Below are 20,575 nucleotides of genomic sequence, written 5' to 3' on the forward strand. Positions count from 1 at the left end.
TTACTTTAATTATTAAATGTATAGTTGATTCTCATGGCATTAAAAGCCTAATATGTTGTATGCTTGGGTCGTGTGATATTTTGAGAACTGGGTGATTCAGTAGTGCTTGGAACCTACTAATTTTATCATCTTTGCTGAGGGAGCACAAGATAATTCAGAATTTATTCAGAAACTCTGGAAGAAAGCTTTCTTGCTAATTCAGTATCTGGTGTTGCCAAACCACCCTTTTGTTGTCTTCAGTTTCTGTTAATGTGTTTCATCTTCCAGTCCAGAAGAAACAGGAATTGCTGGTGGTATTGCCACATTTAAATAGTCTTTAGTGTGGGAGGTTGGCTAACTACAGGAATAAGCCAAATCCTGGTACCTGCAGAACAGATGCACATCATGCCCAATCCACATGCAGCTGTACTGGAATAACTCCCTTAAAAGCTTCTTAAGTTACTAATGGGGTAGTTTTTGGGGTTTTTTTCTTCTAAGAGGATGGGCATGCCAGTATGCATAACAGTTCTAACTTTAATAACTTTATATTTAATAGACTTGTTAATCTTGGATGTGTTTGTGGGGGTGTGCATGATTTTGAAAAAACATGCAGTAAGTAAGGCTGTGAAACAGTGACAGTCCAGAACTTCAATGTATCCAATTTCTGTTTGGCTATATCTGTCCTTTTCCTTTTCATGTAGTGAGAATTTCTATGTGAAATAGTAAAAATGCACAACTAAAAACAGCAGTGTGTAAGAAACTGAGGTATGAGATGATTATTTATGTTTTAGTGCCTTTGAAAGGAAAAGTCAAATGTCAGACAAGCTATTGCCAAAAGTTCCTGCAGCCTGATTCAATAGACATACTGGCACAAGCATCCTCAGACTTTGCTTCTGATCTGTGCTTTTAGAGGACAAAATAAGGAACATTTGCATATCTGTGTGAGAAAGATGCAAATTCATTTGAAAGGTGTTGGAAAATTGAAAGCATACATGTGCCAGACTGTATTCTTTACATCACTGAAACTCAGACATTCACATGAAATGGATGCAGAATACCAGGGAAGGGAAAAAGACACAGTGCCTTCCTTCTCTTGTAGTGCTGTTAAAATTAATTTTCCCCCTCTTTTTTCTATCCTCCAAAATTTTATTTTGACTAGGTTGGCGCCCTGCTTTCAAATACTACAATATGTGGATTTCGCTTGTTGGAGCTATTCTGTGCTGCATTGTAATGTTTGTCATTAATTGGTGGGCAGCACTTCTAACCTATGTCATAGTGCTTGGGCTTTACATCTATGTCACTTACAAGAAACCAGGTATGTCCAGGGGCTTCTTTTGGTTGTGGAGGAGGGAAAGAGGGGAGAAAGTGATGGCTTTGCTGGGGAAAAACCCCAACAATTTGGACCACTAGTTTAAACTTCTGTTTCAGGCTTTTTTATTTGAGATTAAACAGAATTTTGCCTGCATAGTGACTGCTGTTCCCCCTTCTCTTAAATTATGAAGATGCCACTTAGGCATAAATGTCTGAATGCAAATTGGAAGAGATGTGCATGTGGAAAATGGTAAATTCATTGTGGCTATCAAGAGATGTGTATGGGAGCAAGAAGAGATGATAGTGGGGTCTTTCTTTTCCTCAAAAAGATCATAATGTCTTGATCTAATCTTAATCTTAATCCTCAAAAAGATAATAATCCACTTAATCTAGCAGTTTTCCACTGAAGGTATCTGACTTTGTTCAGGCAATGTTTTGAGATTCAGGTTTTTCTTTGCTGTGATACTAAACAGCACAGCAGTTTTTCTTCAAGTGGTATTCTTTGGACTGTGACGTTACTGTGGTCTTAGAAATGTGGAGATTTAAAAAGTCAGTTCTCCCTTCTTGCTAAAACTTCTACAGAAATGTTATCTTCAAATAACATTAATAACAGCCTGTTTAGCTGTAGGGTTTGTTGACCAGCATTGTGTAAAATTTATCAAGGTGTAGCTTAAATCTGTGTTTTCAGTTGGTATCCAGCATTCATTTTGTGATCATGTAGTTTTGCAATGGACCACTGTAAACAACACATTGGAACCTCAAATCTTTCAACAGATGTGAACTGGGGATCGTCAACTCAAGCCTTGACTTACCTGAATGCACTGCAGCATTCCATTCGGCTCTCTGGAGTAGAGGATCATGTGAAAAACTTCAGGTGAACACTTAGACAGGAAATTCTGTATTCACTAGGCTGCTGTCACATGGTTTGCTGTCAGGGTTTCCTTTAAGTCCGTGTTCATCTCCTGGGATTCATCCAAATAAATGGAATTATAGATTGAGTGGGATTCTTGACACAGGTGCCATCCTCCGAGGTTATGAAGAACCTGGCAGCAACAGGTTCTTTTCAAAGAAAGCATCCATGGCATTTCCTGTCAGTTGGGAAAATACTCCAGTTCTGACCCCTGGGCTTTCTTGGAAATGATTAGATTTTCCTGCAGAAATACAAGATAAAACATCTATATTGCGTGTGTACAGACAGTTGGAATAGGATGTGTCAATCAGTTGTGATAAGTACCAGCAGAGCCTCAAAGAATATGACAGTAAAACTCAATTACAAATGTAGTAATACAAGTATTAATGGGCTTTCCACTTCCAGACTTAAAAAAAAAAGTGCTGGCTGTTGTAGGTGCAAACCACAAAACTGGAAGTTTAATTAGGAAGCAGCTCTTCGTTCTGAGGTCATAAAGTGCCATTAGAATCCCTGATGTGATTTATTTACAAGTGTTACATTGCCTATTACATCAAGCTGCGCCATCAACAGGAAAAAAAACTGAGGGGCTGGAATGTCTCCAGGGAAGGGAACGGAGCTGGGGAAGGGTCTGGAGCCCCAGGAGAGGCTGAGGGAGCTGGGAAAGGGGCTGAGCCTGGAGCAAAGGAGGCTCAGGGGGGACCTTGTGGCTCTGCACAACTCCCTGACAGGAGGGGGCAGCCGGGGGGGTCGGGCTCTGCTCCCAGGGAGCAGGGACAGGAGGAGAGGGAACGGCCTCAGGCTGGGCCAGGGGAGGTTTAGATTCAATATGAAGAAAAATTTCTTCACCCAAAGGATTTTCAGGCATTGAAAGGCGCTGCCCAGGGAAGTGGTTGAATCACCATCCCCAGAGGTATTTAAAAGATGTGTAGACATGGTACTGAGGGTTTAGTGGTGGAATTAGTACTGTTAAGTGTATGGTTAGATTCAGTGATCTTCTCTGATTCCATTCTGTGTTTCCAACATTGAAAATTAAATGGAGCAGCTAAAGAGATTGGGACAGATTACCGTAGGGGATTCATATGATATGAACTGGCCACCTGAACTGAGTTCTGAAGTTGGGACACTTCCTCTTTTAAAATTGATTTAAAAGTTGCCTTTGACTTACTTGAACTAGGTTGGCTCTGCCTTCTGAAGGAAAGTAATGTAAAAATGACCATACAGTTCCAGGATTTCTGCTGGACAGAGAAGAATCTATAAGCTACAAAATGCAAGGGATGTGACTTATTAGTGGGGGAGAAAAACTTAATCCCTCTGACCTAGTCTTGCCTAAAATCTGTTCTTGAACTTTTTAAATGTTTAGATTTTCAGATTTAATGGGATTACTGAATTTTTATGCAATTAGTCATAGATCTGCTGACAGTTGGGTAACAACTGATCTTTTCTTAATTTAACATAGTCTTATAAAAGTGGATGAGGTTATTACACTTGCAGTGATGATCATGTTGTTATGGTAAATATTTGAAAGAAACTTTTCTGTTAATAAAAAACCCCAGAACTCTAGATTAATTACACTCTTTTTTTTTTTTCCCCCCCTCGTAATTCTAGACCTCAGTGCTTAATTATGACAGGTGCTCCAAACGCACGTCCAGCTCTGCTTCACCTTGTCCATGCTTTCACCAAGAATGTGGGCTTGATGATCTGTGGCCATGTGCATATGGTAAGTGTATTCTGTCTTTATAAAGTTACCTTCGTTGTGCTTTTCTCTTGTCTGCTTTGGGGTCTGGTTTGTTTTTTTTTTAACCTGTTTGCTTTTTGTTTCTGGTTCATGTTTTAAGTTTTCGTTTGTTTATTTGCTTGTTTTTTTTTTTTTGTTTTGTTTTTTTTTTTACATGAAAGTGTTATTAGAGATTAAAAGATACAAAAAGAGATTTACTGGTAAGTTTTGCTATTGAATGGGTCATCACTATTCCAGTTAGGTGTACTGCAGGGGAAAATTTGTAAAAAATCAATACCTTTGATCATTTGATGCTTAAATACTGAAGGATGTTTTACTTCTAATTGAAGTGAACATTGGGAGATTGATTCCCATGTAGAGTTCTTAGAAAGCCTGGGAGAAAAGAAACCTTCTTGAGCAGGGAAGTCAATATCTGTTCAGCCAGTAGCTATAAATTGCTTTTAACTTTCCAAGTAGCTTTTTATTCCTTCAGTTATGGGGTTCATTTAATTGTCATGTGTTTCCTCTTCCCTTTCTGACCAGCCTCTGATAATTCGCTAAGTATCCCTGGGTATTTTTGTCAGAATATCAAGTGAGGATGTTTTTGCAGAGGAGGGTGTGTGGGGGTGGTTCTGCAAGGGCATAATTTGAACAGTTCTTACTACTTGATGTCTTCTGTGGCAAACCTAAAGAGTGGTTTTGTGATGATGGGAAAGAAGCTATTTTCAAGTAACTTTTCTTCAGAATCAGCTTGTCATGAGTTGTGTTGATTGAGATGTAGGGTGGCTGTCAAGCAGTGATCTGTACCAAAACTTCCATTTAGCTACAGAGAGGCTGTAGCATCTCTGATAAATATTGGTAAATGCTTTTTAACACATTGGGATTGTGTAGTTTTGCTTCTATCTTAAGGCCAAACTTCTGTCACATCACTAAGAACATTTAAGTGAGACTGGGAGATGTCATCCAGGACTGACATACGTCACCTACCCAGACATCTGCAAGGCCTTCAGCACAGTCCCATGTGACATCCATATCTCCAGATCTGAGAGACATGGGTTTGAAGGGTGGAGGGTTCAGTGGATGAGGAGTTGGCTGGATGGACACAGCCAGAGAGTCGTGGTCAATGGCTCCATGTCCAGCTGCAGGCTGGTGACGAGTGGTGTCCCTCAGGGCTGTATCCTGGCACTGGCCTCTTCAGTACCTGCACAGTGACAGGGGCAGGGAGAGCAGGACCACCCTCAGCAGGTTTGCAGCTGACACAGAGCTGAGGGTGCTGGTGACGACACCTAAAAGACTTTGAATAAAAACACTGATTACTCTTAAATGTGTTTAAATTTACTGCACTTACTAAATATGACTTGCTTCTGATCTAATGAAGAGATGAGAGCAAATCAAGTTAATGCAGTGCACATACAGGTATTTTGTCTTAAACTTTTAATTTCTGCCTATATAAACTTAGTATTTCAGTGAATATGAAAGGACAAACCAAGTAATGCTAGGGAGGTAAGATGCTGCATCTGTGATCACTGCCTTTGAAAAGTAGGGCTATACAGAAAAGAATAAGGTGGTGTTATCCTTGTAGGAAAGCACCTCTGAAGATTTTTTTGGGAGCATATCCTCCCTATTTAAAAGTACTTCGTTACAAGAAGGGTGGCACTACCTCATTCTTCCGTAGCTTTGATCATTTGGTCAGAGTCTGTGTCCTTCTGCAAAAACTGGGCTGCATTGTTCTTGATTATACCTCGTCCTATATTCTGCATTTTGATGTCTAGGAGGAACACAAAAGATTCATCCTAACAGAAATAACATAAAGGAAGTGTTTAAAGAGGAGGTGATTTTGACTGCAGGATACAAATACTCCCATAAAGCGTAATATTAAGTCATCCTACATCTGTGTATATTTCTTTTAAAACTGTGTTGTGCTTTGGAGGACAAGCTTGTGCCACCCCCTGGGGAAGAGGGTTGTGCTCTACAGGAACAAGATAGCTAAAGTTTAAGCAACCCTCTTCCTGAAAATGGTAAAAGTTTTTCAGTCTTTGCTGCTGATAATGCCTGGTATTTTGTGGTTTGGCGTGTATTTGGTGGTGTGCAAGCATGTTTGAGGTTCTCTTAGTTTGAATTAGTTTCTAGCAGTGACATTAAAAAAGTGGGAGGGGCTTTTTTACTCCCGTTACTCCTGTTCTTAATTTTTGTTCCCTCCCCTCTTATTATTTCCTTTTTTTGAAAGGGTCCTCGGAGGCAGGCCATGAAGGAACTGTCAACTGATTTGGCTAAGTATCAGCGATGGCTAATTAAAAACAAGATGAAAGCTTTCTATGCACCAGTGCATGCAGAGGACTTGAGGGATGGAGGGCAATACTTAATGCAGGTATTTAAAAAAAAAAAATTAAAGTGCTCAAGATGCACATCAAAATTGGAAGTGGCTTTATACTTTGAAATATGTTCCTTTTGCAAAATGATCCTAAAGCTTTGATGAAAAGTACTTTATTATTCTGTTAAGCAGAAAATAGGACCTTTAGTTGTGTCAGTAACATGTTATTTTATAAAATACTTTTTGTTCTCCTTAGGCTGCTGGTTTGGGTAGAATGAGACCTAACACCCTTGTTGTTGGATTTAAGAAAAACTGGAGACAAGGTGATATGAGAGATGTTGAAACCTATATCAATTTATTCCAGTAAGTAGAAAATATGAAGTTATAGGTGCTATGTTTCATTTTAGTATGTTTGGTAGTAAGTAAAGAAAGCTCTTAGTTACATGAAGTCTCTTTCAGGGAGCCCTAGATTTTCCATTCAACTGTCTTCAATACTTAAGGTTTTTTCTCTGATACGGAAATCAATAAGCAAGTCTTTGTAGTTTAGGCAGATTAGAAAACTTCATAATAACCTTCTGTATCTAGAAAGAGTTGTGGCAGAGGTCTGAGGTTTGAGAGCTACTGTCTGAAAAGGAGAAGAAAGACTTCACTCACAAGATACACAGCACTAACACCCAGTTAGTACAGAAAGGAGAAGAGAAAGGAGATCCCAGAGTAACTTGGCAGTACTGAAAGGCAGACCAGTTGTGGCTGAAAAATTTAAGAGTAACTTGTGCTGCTGCCCAAACACTTTAGGAAAGAAATAGTGCTTATTTTACTTACACAGAGGCTTTTGTGTTCAGCTGAAGTGCTGGTTAACGCACTTCCTTTGTGCTTTATATTTCTCATTTTCTGCGCTTTTAAGAGAGAGAGGATGGGGGTTTACAGGCAGATATTAGAAAAGGACAAAAAAAAGTCATCTCATGCAGGTCTTTGAGAAAAGCAGGAGTACCAAATACAGTGGAAAAATAAGGAAACACGTTGGTTAGTTTTTCTTCTTTTCCTATTTTATTTTGGGATGGCTTTTGCAGGAAGATCTGTCAAGGTCAGCAAGTCATGTGGTTCTCCACATCCCTAAAGAAACCTCAGGAGGTAATAACTGCAGGTCAAATGTATTTCTGGGAAACTAAAAGTTTCTGAAGCACACAATAGAAACACATCTGATCTCTAAAAATCTTAACACATTAAATAATGAAATTAAAACATTCACTAATAGACACAGTAAATCTTAAATCAACCTCAATTTTTCTTGCACTTACAGAATACATTGATACTTCAAACATTTCTAATCTAGTCTTAATACTCTTAAAGGAAAGTGTTTAATTAGTGAAATCTTGAGGAATTTCTGTCTCTGGAAATGATATGGGAGGGAGTTTTCTGATTTATGGTTGTTTGTAATGAATGAGGCATTTATATGTAAAGGATGGTGATTAATGACTAATACAAACTGTATAATTTGGTTAAGTTAATGTTTTCCTTATATTTTGGGGGTGGGGTTGTTAATAATTTTACTCCCCTTTTACTTAGCAATTTATTCAGGGTTTTTGCTCTTTTCTACAGTAATGATGTTCTGCCTCTATTTTTGAATTCAGTGAGTTCCAAATTTATCAGATGTAATGGGACTAGGTACATTATAGCTAACCTATAGCTAATTTGATATTAAATTACATCATCTTAGCTGTTTTTAACACCCAAATGTTTTGGAAAGATGTCAGAAATCTGTAGTTCTGAGATCAAAAAGATCTACTCGAAATAAATCCCTTTTATGATGGAGGGAGATAAAATTTTATATTTCTTGGTGTGTCTTATATCTCTGCAGAATTTGAGTGACCTATTAATGTTGCTTTTGTTTAATCACTGTTGACGTAGTGGAGAGAGTGGGGAGAGGGAATAGGTATCCTTTCTAGACATTATTTTTCTGAATACGATGTTCAGTTTAGAGATGCAGTTAATGTTTTGGAATTGAAACTGACATTCTGAAGCAAATTTATGATGTTGGACTTCAATGGCAGTGCTTAATCGCTGGAATTTGTTCAGGGAGGGTGCATTTTTCATTTGGTAAAGAAAGAGATGTAAAATATTCTGTTTTTGTCGGTTTTGTTCAGTGATGCCTTTGATGTTCAGTATGGTGTAGTTGTCATTCGCCTCCAGGAGGGTCTGGACATTTCTCACCTTCAAGGCCAAGGTATGACTTACGTTGTTCCATCTGGTGAATTGCTGTTGTAATTCCCTTGTAAAACTGCATTCTAAAAATACTAAAACTCAGTATAAAAAAATCAGCAGAACACCACTGTTGTGGTACAGTAAAATTCAGTGAAATTAGTAAGTCTGAACTGCAAGGTAGTAACCCATGGTCAGCAGCAGAACTTGGGTTTTCTGCATGTTTCACCTTTCGGTATTTGCAGATTGTGTACAGCTGCTTCCAGAATATCTGCCTCTTGCTGAAACTAACTAGTGATCCTGGCAAATTGGCATCAAATATTTGGGGCTCAAGCCCAGTAATTGGGAAAATCACAACAAATACTGCGCAATGCAGGAATGCCATTGTGTTTGGTGTGGGTTGCCAACCCCTACACAAACTAATTTAGGGACTCGGAGTAGTCTGCCTCAAATTTGGAAAGGTTTTCCATGTAGAAGATTTGGTTATGTTTTGTCAGTAGTGTTCTTAAGTGGAATGGTGTCATTTTAGTTGAATTCCAAGCTTGTGAGCTTTGGTATAGCTGCTTACTGATGTGATAATATGTAATTTTTTTTGTGGCTTGCTCCTTACAATGCTGCTACCATGAGCAGGAATGACACAAGGAGGGGCATCCCCCTGAAAGAGTGGGTTCCTTCACTGGAAAAAAAACCATGTTTTTCAGTATTTGGAGAGAGTCAGGGAGCCTGTCACCATGTGCAGGAGGGCAGAGGAGTGTGAGAAATGGCAAGGAGTGAACCTGCAGTGTGGAAACAACACTGCTGAGAAAACTGGGAATGTGACACCAAGGTGTAAGAAGAATCTTTGTACCCACTGGGGACTGAGAGTTTGCTTCAGCTCTGACAGCTGCTTCACAGAAGCCAAACCTGGAAAAAAGACTTGGCAGTGAGACAGACACACTTGGTCTGTGCCATGTTTACGGCTCATCTTCCTCTTCGAGTTAAAAGTAGAAATGGAAAACATTGCACCGAGTGATTTCCCCCTCTCCTGCCTTGCAGTTGTAGTTCCACAGTGTTACCTAGCTCTGTTTTTAGACTCTAGGAATGCAATCAACAACCATAACCTGGGAAGGTAACAGAAAATGACAGCTGTGCTCAGAGAAGCTGCCTCTTTGTGCTCTGAAGCCTTCCTGCCCTCTTTGCCATGGTGTAACAGTTGCAATAGCATTTAATTGTGAACCATCGCTGTATAATCACATACCTCTGTTGATACCATTTGTAACAATATAGTGGCTTCTAATATGTTTTTGCTTTCACAAAGATTTGCTATCATCCCAAGAGAAGTCGCCCTGCACCAAGGATGTCATAGTAAAAGTGGATTATAGCAAGAAGTCTGAGACAGACACTTCCATAGCTTTTGCTCCATCATCCAGTGAAAGAACTCCCACTCCACGGAAAGGTAACTGCTGGTTAGCAATGAAACCTGAGTTTCCTCTCCTCCTCTCTCTCATTCCCTCCTCCATTCCTCTCTCTCTTTGCCCAGGGATTGTTGAGGGATTTTTCTGTTAGTGGAGTGAAAGTGTCATGCTTTTATAGATGTTGATGTCTAATCACTTCAGTACTTTGGTTCAGAGCTTACCAGTATGTAAAATAAGTATTTGTTTCTAGTCCCCTATATAAAACAGGTGGTGGGCAGTGACTTAAAATACATTTTCTTTGTTTCTGAGTTTGAGAGACTTTAAAAAATGCTTGAGGATTTTGCCCCACATCTGTATGTTACGAGTGATTGGAAGGCTGCTAAATTTATGAAGGTTTGTTCATCATTCAGAATGCTTTGACACAACAATAAACAACTTTTTTGTTACAAAGCAAAAGCCTTAATAGTTAGATGGATAGTGGAGGTATATATGTTTTTTTAAAGTACAAATGAATCCTAGGGTTTGGTAAGACTGCATTTGTGTGCTGTTCTCTGTGCAAAAATGCACTTCATTTCACATCTTTGTTTTCTGTTTCTTTTTAATTTACATTTGTATTGTTTTCATTAATATCACAAAGGAAATTAACCTTTTTATTTTATATCTTTAAAAACCTTCCAGAGGAGGACGAGGATGGAAAGACTTCAACACAACCACTGTTGAATAAAGGCAGGCATTTTCCACCTTTTTGTGTTAAATCATTCTTTCACATTGTTGATTTCAGTTTTCCTTTTGTAATTCTTTCTGCACCTAAGTACCTGAGAGGAAAATACCAACCATGCAGTGTTTGTTTCTCCATATCTATTTTAGAATGTGCTTCACCCTTAGGGACTAGGCTGTGGAAAAAAAAACAACATTGTGGAAATTCCCAGAAGAAGTTGCTACATTGTGCATAAATGTCAGAATAAAAAAAAAAACCAAACAAATTTTAAAAAGCTTTTCTCTTAAAGCAACATTTGAAATGTGTTCAGGAGCTTTCTGCTTTCTTAATTCTGTGTCTCAGGTGTCTGTCCGAGTCCTTGCTTGGTTCAGGAAAAACCATCTGATAGTGTAGTGGAAGTGCTCTCAGTTTTACCTTCTAAAGCCATGGTTTGTGCTCTGTTATTTGGAATACTTCAATATCCTGAAAATTAAGGTGTAGTACAGCTACTCAGTGAGGTGAACATGTGAAATAATTCAAAGTAGTCATTCAAATCAGCATTTTCAGAAATTAACTGAGCAGTTTTCACTTCCTGGTTTATTTCAGACTTGTTCTGCATTAATCAGGTATTTTTGCCTTAACTACAGTTCTTCTGAACTGTTTTGACATTTTCTTCGTAACTTCAGCAGCTAGAAGCTTTTGTGTTTTCATAATGGAAAGTGAGATTACATCTTGAAGCACAAGATGGCAGTTTGGAAGAAGTCCCAATATGCAATAAAGTGGTATATTAATGTAAATCAATCACAGATGTGCTCTAAATTTAAAAAATTCCTAATAAAATAAGGATGGAGACGAATGTCAGACTCCTGGCTCTTGCTCAGACTGAGGTTTTAATTAAGAGAAAGAAGTTAGGGGTTTTTTCCAGCAGTTGAGAAAAAATTATCTATACTATGCTAACTGAAAGTGCTATTATTGTCTTGTTGTCAGTAAATCAAATAACTTTGTTATGCAAAACAGTACTTTTTGCAAAAGTCGGGGCCCAATATGCATAAGTAGCTTTTAATTTCACCACATGCTTAAAGGAAACTTGATGTAAGGAAAGAATTGCCTAGGACATGGTATTTTCTTGTAAGATTAGTTTTCTACATATTTTTAGGGGAACTCTGTCATTTGCAAGAGGTGGAGTGCATGGCCTAAGGCTCTGGAGCAGAATTAATTAAATTGTCCAGGCAAATGCCTGTGTAAAGACCTCACACATCCTTTATTTCTCAGATGCCTGCTAAATGACTTAAGCTGCTGAAATTATGAGTCTCCAGACTCCCTAAATAGAGCCACTTAGTTTATATCCAGTCAATCAAAATTTGGAGTTGGGTTGTGGGGCGTAAAGGAAAATTTTTAGTTTAAAAGTAGGTATATCGCAAAATATTAAGAGTTGCGTTTTGTGATTTTCAAAGCAGTTAAGCAAAACTCAAAACTCTCCAAAACCAAAATTTTCACCGTCTGTTTTTTCCAGATTCAAAGAGCTCGTCCTCGCCTTTAAACTTGGCTGACCAAAGACTTCTTGATGCCAGTTCTCAGTTCCAGAAGAAACAAGGCAAGAGCAATATTGATGTCTGGTGGCTCTTTGATGATGGAGGTAATGTGCTTTATACTTTAAAAAGCTTTAAATGTTGATTAAAAACTTACTGGAGTAATTTTGGATTAATTATTAATAGACATCTGTCAGTCTGTATAAAATCTGTACTATTTAACAAAGTCCCACTTTCTTAATCTTTGTGAAATTCTGTTCTAAACACAGGTCTGACACTGTTGATTCCATACCTTATTACAACCAAGAAGAAGTGGAAGGACTGCAAGATCAGGGTGTTCATTGGCGGAAAAATAAACAGGATTGATCATGACAGAAGAGCGTAAGTTTGCCTTAGAAGTTCCATTTCAATTGCTAATACAGCATGTTACACATTGAATTATTTTCTCTTTCTGCTTGCCTTATTTCAGCTGTACTTTGCTTGAGGTGTAATCATATTCTATTGCCTTTCTGCAAAAAAGGTTTTGTTTCCCCCAGAGTTGTTTTTGGATGAGTTACCTCAAACTAATTTTTATGCAATATTATCTGACACTAATACTTGTGTTTTCAAATACTTCCTGAGATTATCTTCAAGGGAGAGCTCTTCTCTTATTTTAAAGCTGTAAAACTGTTCTGGATTTTTTTCCAAAGCATGTTATTGATTTATAGTCATTTGCCAAGTCAGTTTGATTTTTCTCCCTTGTTACATTCAAGATGCCTTTTTCTGTGTCTTAAACCAGTGGTTTTTATTACCAGACATCTATCTGTTTAACCTGTGAAAGAATTAAGGCTATGATCGTGTATAAAGGCTTGTTTTTCTGATGCAGGATGGCTACTTTGCTCAGCAAATTCCGGATAGACTTCTCAGATATTATGGTTCTTGGGGATATTAATACTAAGCCAAAGAAAGAAAAGTAAGTCTCAAAACATGTCTTGTTTGTTTGTTTAATTTGTGATGTCTGTCTTATATTGGGAACACCTCACTCTTTCATACATAGGTTATGGTACAGAAGTTCTTGTGACATCCAGCGTTTCACAAAAATGCAGGAAACTGATTAATAACTCCCATGTCCAAGAATATAGAAATCTGTATTTTTTTGCATCTCTGGTTCTTACACTGTAGTACTAAATTCAGAAGAACTAAGGTTAAAAAAACCCCCACGTTTTCTGGAGGAATCCTCTTTAAAAAGAGTGCTCACCAAAACTTTAATGGTTTAAGTCTCGTTTAGAGTCTTAGTTTAATGTAACAAAGCTTGGTCTTGAAATAGCCTGATCTGGGTTTCTTTCTTTATTTTTTCCTTTTTTAAATTGCTTTGACAGTTAATGTACACAGGAATTATCATACAGATGATATTTCTTACTTCCAAGTCCAAAAAAGCATTAATCTTAGATGGCTTTCAGCACAAATTTATAACAGAAAATGTATGACCTAAAAATATCCTCCTTTCCCATTATCTCCCTTTCCCCTCAGGCCTTCTTGAGTATGCTGAAGTTGTAAAAATACCTTTTATATGGTTGTGCATTTATATGAAAGTCTTGATGTGCTGTGGAAATTGAGAAATGTTACTTTAGAACTTGCCTAAATCCTAAACGTTACTATGAGTTCTTTTATACCCTTTTAAATAGTTTTCCTTAAAATATTTCTAAATACTGTTTAGGTATTAGGTAACAGTAGCTGAAAACCAAGTGGAGGAAGATTAATTTTTAATATTTGGTGTGCTGTATAATAATGTAATATTATTAATAGGTCTCCTTTTTGCTCAGCCACAGATCACATTTGTTTTCTTTCTTTTGATTACAGTGAAGTCATTGTACAGTAAAGTCCACCAAGGGTAGATGCAAAGATGTTTTGATCATAATGTGGGTATTTCCTGGAGGAAATGTAGGTGGAAAAGTAGGGTGATGAGAGTTGTTCTTTGTAGTAGAAATTAATTCCTCCTTGATCTTCAGAAGGTTTTATTCTGAAGTTCTTGCCCTAAAGTTCTGGTAAATTCAAAGTATTGATATTCTTGCAAGCGCAACAGGAAGACTAAGTCAGATCTCTGTGGTTTTTTTCATTTGAATGTGGCTCCTGGCCTGTACTGGAAAGAGATAAAAGAAGCGAAATAAAAAGATCAAAGCCAGAATCCTGATAGCAATAGCATGAGACTTGATAGCTGCTTTTTAGTGTAACATGTAAACTGCCCTTCTTTCAAAGTTACTTCTGAATAAGCTGCTCCTAGTTACTATCCCGTTTTTTTAAGGGTAGTACTGTACAGCTTTTAAAATTAGAAGGAAATTGTTGAACTGAGTTAAACTTCAATTGTGCGGTGAATTGTTTGCTGAATCACAGTGTATATGCAAAGAGCTGATTTGACATTCTAAGTGCAACAGGCAGGGAAAAAAAACCTTCAGTTTATTTTTACATAGCAATAAAACCTAATTTCTCATACTGTGAAAATAATTTTTGACATGGAGACTTATATCTGCTCTAATGCTTGTTTACTTAATCCTCCAGTATTGCAGCTTTTGAGGAAATGATAGAGCCCTTCCGACTTCATGAGGATGATAAAGAACAGGAGGTTGCAGATAAAATGAAGGAGGATGAACCATGGAGGATAACAGATAATGAGCTTGAGCTTTACAAAACAAAGGTTCTGTTTTCTTTAGAGTGTTAAGTCAGTTAAAACTTCCTTCTCTCTACTGCATTTGTGGTTGTGATATCAGTGAGTTAATTCTTGTTTTTCTCTCTATTCCATAGCAGTTTTTGTGAATAGCAGATAAAAAGCAGCATCCAAAACCATTTAGATGGTTCACAAAAGCAAAAAAGGTTCTGCATTTGGGTATGAGCAGAGGCCAGACTGCTTTCCTACAGTATTTTAGCAGTTAGTTTAGAATAATTTAGTCTGTATCCAGGTATTTGTGGCTCTCTCTTTTTTTGTTGTTTTTTTGGTTTTTTGACCAAGCTAATGGTGTTTGTTTCATTGTTTTTAAAAAACACCACCAAAACCAAACAACACTTTGTGGTGCAAAGGAGCAGTTGAAGGTTTGACATCTTTCCTGGGCTACTGTGCACCAGAGAGACATGAGAAGTATTTCTTCTCAGGTGTTTTCTCTGGAGGAGAAAATAAATGGCATCCTGTAACAGGGTAGCACTTGCCTTACTTGCACATTTTAAGCTTGCTGCTTGCTTTCTTCCCAACCTTACAACCATAGGTTTTTTGGTAATGAAGAATGAGTTTCTACACTGAGGTGGAAGTACCTGCTTTTTATTAATTACTCATTCCAGTTGGTCATACTTGTTTTTTTGTTTGTTTTTGTTTTTGTTTTTTTTTTTAACAAACTTCTTGTAGTTTTTACATAAAAGCTGTTCCTAACAAGTTTCCTTCTATTTACAGACTTACCGACAGATTAGGCTAAACGAGTTGCTGAAAGAACATTCAAGTACAGCTAACATAATTGTCATGTAAGTGAATTATTTGGATTTGTGGTGTTACCCGAATTGGTACGGAGCTGTAATTTGAAACACGAATCTAAATACAGATCAGGAACAAGCCTTTGCCTTGGCACTGAACTGTAGAAATACTCAAGATTTCAGTGCTGACAGTATTTATTTGTTAGAAGTATGAAGCTGCTATCCTGCTGAACAAAAAATGTCGTTATTAGTGTTGTGCTTTTGACTGTGCTGCTTTAGTTGATCACCTCCACATTTGTGGTGCAGTTCAGGATTCTCACATTCTTTCTACTCCTGTGCAGTTAATCCCCTCTTCCTGAAGTCCTTCCTTTGATTTCCTTTTCTAGGAGATCTTTCTAGATAAAGTGAAGTTGTTACCTTGCTCACTTTTGGGTTTTTTTTTAATTGCTTTTGATGTGAACAAGCAGCAGGCAGATTGTATTTTAAAATCTAGGAAAGTCTTTCAAGAGGCTGTTCTCAGCTGAGGAGGATTCTGCATGAAGATGCGTGAATATTAAATGGTGGTGACAGGCCAAAAGGGAGGGGAAATAGGTGTAAAGGCCTGTGGTGTTTTAAGATACAAACTCTCAACTCATGAATTCTGAGGGGGAGGAAGAAGTAAATTAGAAAGGTTAGGAAATTTGACTTAATATTTAGATCTTTCCAGAATCATCTGTCATACTTTTTATGATCTGACTTGTACCTGGCCAGGTTTTTCTGATCAGTGAATGTTGTTTCCCTTGTTGCTTGCAGGAGCTTGCCAGTGGCAAGGAAAGGGGCAGTGTCGAGTGCTCTGTACATGGCCTGGCTGGAAGTCCTCTCTAAAGATCTGCCACCCATTCTTCTGGTTCGTGGGAATCATCAAAGTGTTCTCACCTTCTATTCCTAAGAGCACTGAGCATGGCACAGCTGTGATGAAATGGTACTGCAGTGCCCAGGGGAGAGTGACTGGTGTGGTCTATAGTTCATTAACATCACAAAGGCAAAAAGTGACTCTTCTTTCACTATTTCACTGACTTGAAAGCACACAAGGAAAGTCACTGTATTTCTAAAGTTGTGACATCTTCAGTTTTATTCTATATTTTCTGTAATTTAATCTTGCTTAATGGGGGAGGATTCCTTGTTAGACTGAAGAACAAGACAAGCTTTTTGTTTGCTATTTGAATAGCAGCAATAAAATGTTGTATTTTTGATCAATGAAAGGATTATAGATTTATAAAAGCCTTTTAGCCTTGAGGTGCCTTTTAAAATTAACCAAATCTCACCCATACATCCTGTTTTGTAAATTTATATAGAATGTCAAAATCTGCCTTCAACTAAGAGTTTAGATCAGACTTCCTTTAGTTTTTAGTCTATTCCATATTACAGTAAAAATGAATGCTGCTTTTCAGTCTTCCATTGAGCTATTAGTTCTTAGTACTGTATGTTTTCTATCGTCAGAAAGATTTTGTTTCTGTTTTTGTTTTTTTTTATTTTTATATCTGTTAGATTTAAAGGTGAGAATTGGGGCAGGTCAGTTGAACTAGAGCACATCCCTGATGTTACTGTCACTAAGGTTTTTCACAGTTAAAATAAAACTAATTCTGCTTGTAGAGAGAGTTCTTTTTCTGATTTGATGATGTGTACTACTTTGGCAGTAGTCTGAGACAGCGAATTTTATCTACCTTGGCAGAGGGTAGTATTCTCTTAGGCTTAGCTCTGCTGTGAAATCAAGCTCATCTTGCTGTCTGAAGCTTTCCATCTTAATACAGATGGGAAGAAAATAAAAGACCTGTCCTAGTTCTTGGCCTCTTACGTTTTAGTGTCACTTTTCAACTTATTTCTGAAACAAAACTCGACTTAAGGCTTGAATGGGGATAATATATAAGCAATGTGATGCTATCTAACAGAAAACAGTAAACACTATGTGGAATTGTGCTATCCAGTATGAAATGTAAAAGCTGCAGTTCTCTCGCATTTTTCAACAAATGGTTAAACGGACCACTAAGTTCTTAGGGGAGATGTTTTTAGGTCAATTCATTCACTTGTCAGAAGATGAATTTAGTCTTATTAAATAATACTCAGGTTTGATCGTCTAGCAATTTTGATCTATTCCATACATCCTACTTTATACATTTTCTATGTTCAATAAAGAAACTGCCAGTCTTGTGTGCCCTTTCACTGTATATTTTGGAAACTTCATAATTTAGTCTACTCTGAACACCTGCAAAAGAAATTTCACTTGAGCCTTTGTATAAAGGTTAGTAATGTGAACTGTTTTTTAAATTCCTAATATTTTTTGGATAGAAAGGATTGCCTAAAAACATTTCACAAGCTTTTGATATTAGCATTGGACATGCTACTGGATCAGTTTACCAGTGGGTGAGTGACTTTTCATTTAAGGATGCACAGAAAAGGTTTTTTGGGGGTTTTTTTGTTGTTGTTGTTTGGTTTGTTTGGGGGTTTTTTGGGGTTTGGTTGGTGGTTTTTTTTTGTTTGTTTTGCTAAATACAGGATCAAATTGAAATGTAACTGTTCCTCTTGAAGGACAAAGTATAATCATTGTGTGTCAAGGTGGAGCTTCAACTTCTTGTGATTAAAGAAAAAAATACACTGTGCAGTGTACACTGTTGTCAAGTTCTTGGTAAACTGCGAAAAATCCCTTTTTTTTTTTTTTTTTTTTTCCTTTTTTTCCCTTTGTTTGCTGTTTCTGTCAATTGGATTTGAGACTATGGAATCATTTCACTTTTTAAGAAAAACAAACATGCATGTCTTGCTGCTAAGTGTGAGATAACTGATGCCAGCATGAACCCAGCTTGTTATGGTTAAGCATTGTAAGACAAGACAGTGTGGGGTCAAAGTGCTGTTTCCTTCCAGGTGAGGGGATATGGATCAAACTTACCAACATAAATAAATATCACAGGTTTTACAGTGTTTTGCAGGGGATAAGGTTGTCACATTGTGCATATGGAATCATTGCCACATTTCTCCTTCTTTTTGTGGGTTACATTCTTTTGAGCAGATGGACAGTATGGCATGGATTTAGTGCTGCTATCTTAAAAAAAGAAAAAAAAAAAAACATGCACAGGTACACTTATTTAAAAAGGTTTATTTGCCCATTCAGGAAACCATTGCTTGTGATCTGTAACACAACACAGAAACCAAATGAAGTGTGTGTGTATACATGCATATATGTGTATAAAATTATATAAAGTATATCTAAATATGCATATGGGGATAGTTAAGGTCATGTCTGTGAAATACCGTAGGATGCTTTTCACCTGCACTCTCAGGAGTCCACTAATGCTAGGCATGAGGGCAAGTTCCAAGATTATTTGCTCACTTAAATTTGAACAGTTAATGGTAATTGTCTGCAACAGATGTCAGTCAGTGGCGGTCGCTCCAACTCCTGCTTTGATTTTGACGCCAAATTTACTTATGTTCCAATCATATTAATGACATGAAAAATTAAAACACACATGGCAATTCATAACTTCTTATAGATTAGGTTCCTTCATATGGGTTTAGAGAGACAGTAATAGCTGGTGAAAATCAAATTATTTATTTGTTCGCTTGTATTTAGGTTTCCTTTTACATACATTCTTTTTATATGCTTTTTTTCTGACATTACATATTTAAAAAAATAACTAAAAATAATTTAAAAGATTTGAGCGTTAGTGGGTTGTGGCCCACTTGAAGATGTAAGATTTGACACTGTACTGTAACTGTCCCACACAAATGCTTTTCTAATGTTTTAACGTAATTATTGCAGTTAATACTTTGTATCAGGGGGATGTCACTGCAATAAAAGAAGTGAATTCAATACAACTCTCTTGTCTAACAATGCCTTTTTTTTTTTTTTTTCTTTTGGTGGTGGGAAGGGAATAATGTTCATAAAACAGCATGTTAATGCTGAATTTGGTTCCTGACATCAGTATGCTTATTGCATCCATCTGATAATTACCTTTTTAGTGGAATTTGCACAGGATCAGTGGAACTGAAAGGCATTCATGTGTCTGGTGACCAAAACCATGTTGCTTCTTGGGGAGGAATTTTCCCTCTAGTAGGGTAGAAATAGCAGTGCTTTACGCTTGTAAAATTTGCCATAACTTGCCAGACGGCGCAGACCCATCCTCAGCCCATGGTGGGTCTCAACTGCAATGGTAGTGTCTGAAAATCTGTTCCAATTCATTTTGCCCCTGAATACGAAGGACTGTCTTAGCTCCTCTTTCTCCCATTAAAATAGGGACGTGAAAACATGAAATATGTTGGGAAAGTAACTTCCCAAACTGTTGCAAAGTTGCTTGTAAGCAAGACGTATTTGGCCTTACCTTCACTAATGTACACTCAACTAAAAAATACTGAAAACAACTTTAAAAGCGTAACAATAAGGGCGAGTTCTGTCATTAAAACCTTACTTAGAATGACTGTAAAACTTACTAACCTCATCAGTTGTGGTATTTAATCTCTGCTACATTCAGAGCTCTTCTGCATATCTGTTGTTAGTAGTGTTTAAATCAAGGCCTTAGGAGTGAGGTTTGGAGGCCACTGGAAAGGGAAAGATTGTTAAAAATACACTGCCAGCTCCCATGGCATTGGCTCTACCCTGGTTTATTCTGTAGAGAGGCAGAGAAGGTTTGTAGCAGCTTTTTCTAGATAGTCCTGTTTGCTGGAGAAGTGTGAAGAAGTGGATCTGAACCATGACATCACCTTGTGCTGAATTCATACACTAGTGACTTCAAGTATGTGTTTGTAGCTAAAAACGGGGGATTTGAGCTAGGTCAATTTCACCAATTTACAGAGAATGAAGGCTCACACTGCAGAGAGTGACTGCTGTGATTTTGTTTTAAAAGAGGGAAGCAGGACACCCCTCACCTTTGTGCTTGTTCTTCACCAGTCTAATTACACTTCTCATATAACCTCTTGTGGGGTCCTGTAAATGCTAAAACCTGGTTTGTGCCCAGCTGGGGTGGGAGCCAGGCTTCAGGTCACTGAGACCACCCAGGCAGCAAGTGGAGCACCATCAAATCCTTCCTGCTGTTCTGCCTTCTGGGAGCTTAGTGCAAAACATGTTTCCAGGG

General features: G+C 37.6%; 1 protein-coding gene across 1 annotated transcript in view; it reads left to right on the top strand.

The window, feature by feature from the left end:
* Positions 1–19,292, top strand: part of SLC12A2 (solute carrier family 12 member 2) — a 55,263-nt gene extending 35,971 nt beyond the window's left edge. The window contains exons 14-27 of the mRNA XM_082300980.1: positions 1,139–1,294; positions 2,065–2,164; positions 3,806–3,917; positions 6,142–6,282; positions 6,482–6,588; positions 8,370–8,449; positions 9,722–9,859; positions 10,497–10,544; positions 12,029–12,151; positions 12,314–12,425; positions 12,910–12,996; positions 14,580–14,715; positions 15,460–15,527; positions 16,269–19,292. Coding sequence (XP_082157106.1) covers positions 1,139–1,294; positions 2,065–2,164; positions 3,806–3,917; positions 6,142–6,282; positions 6,482–6,588; positions 8,370–8,449; positions 9,722–9,859; positions 10,497–10,544; positions 12,029–12,151; positions 12,314–12,425; positions 12,910–12,996; positions 14,580–14,715; positions 15,460–15,527; positions 16,269–16,404 — 1,544 coding nt within the window. The 3' untranslated portion in view covers positions 16,405–19,292. The remainder of the gene's footprint in view (positions 1–1,138; positions 1,295–2,064; positions 2,165–3,805; positions 3,918–6,141; positions 6,283–6,481; positions 6,589–8,369; positions 8,450–9,721; positions 9,860–10,496; positions 10,545–12,028; positions 12,152–12,313; positions 12,426–12,909; positions 12,997–14,579; positions 14,716–15,459; positions 15,528–16,268) is intronic.
* The last annotated feature ends 1,283 nt before the right edge of the window (positions 19,293–20,575 follow it).

This window comes from Coloeus monedula (genome assembly GCF_965178545.1).
Source record: "Coloeus monedula genome assembly, chromosome: Z".
NCBI lineage: Eukaryota > Metazoa > Chordata > Aves > Passeriformes > Corvidae > Coloeus > Coloeus monedula.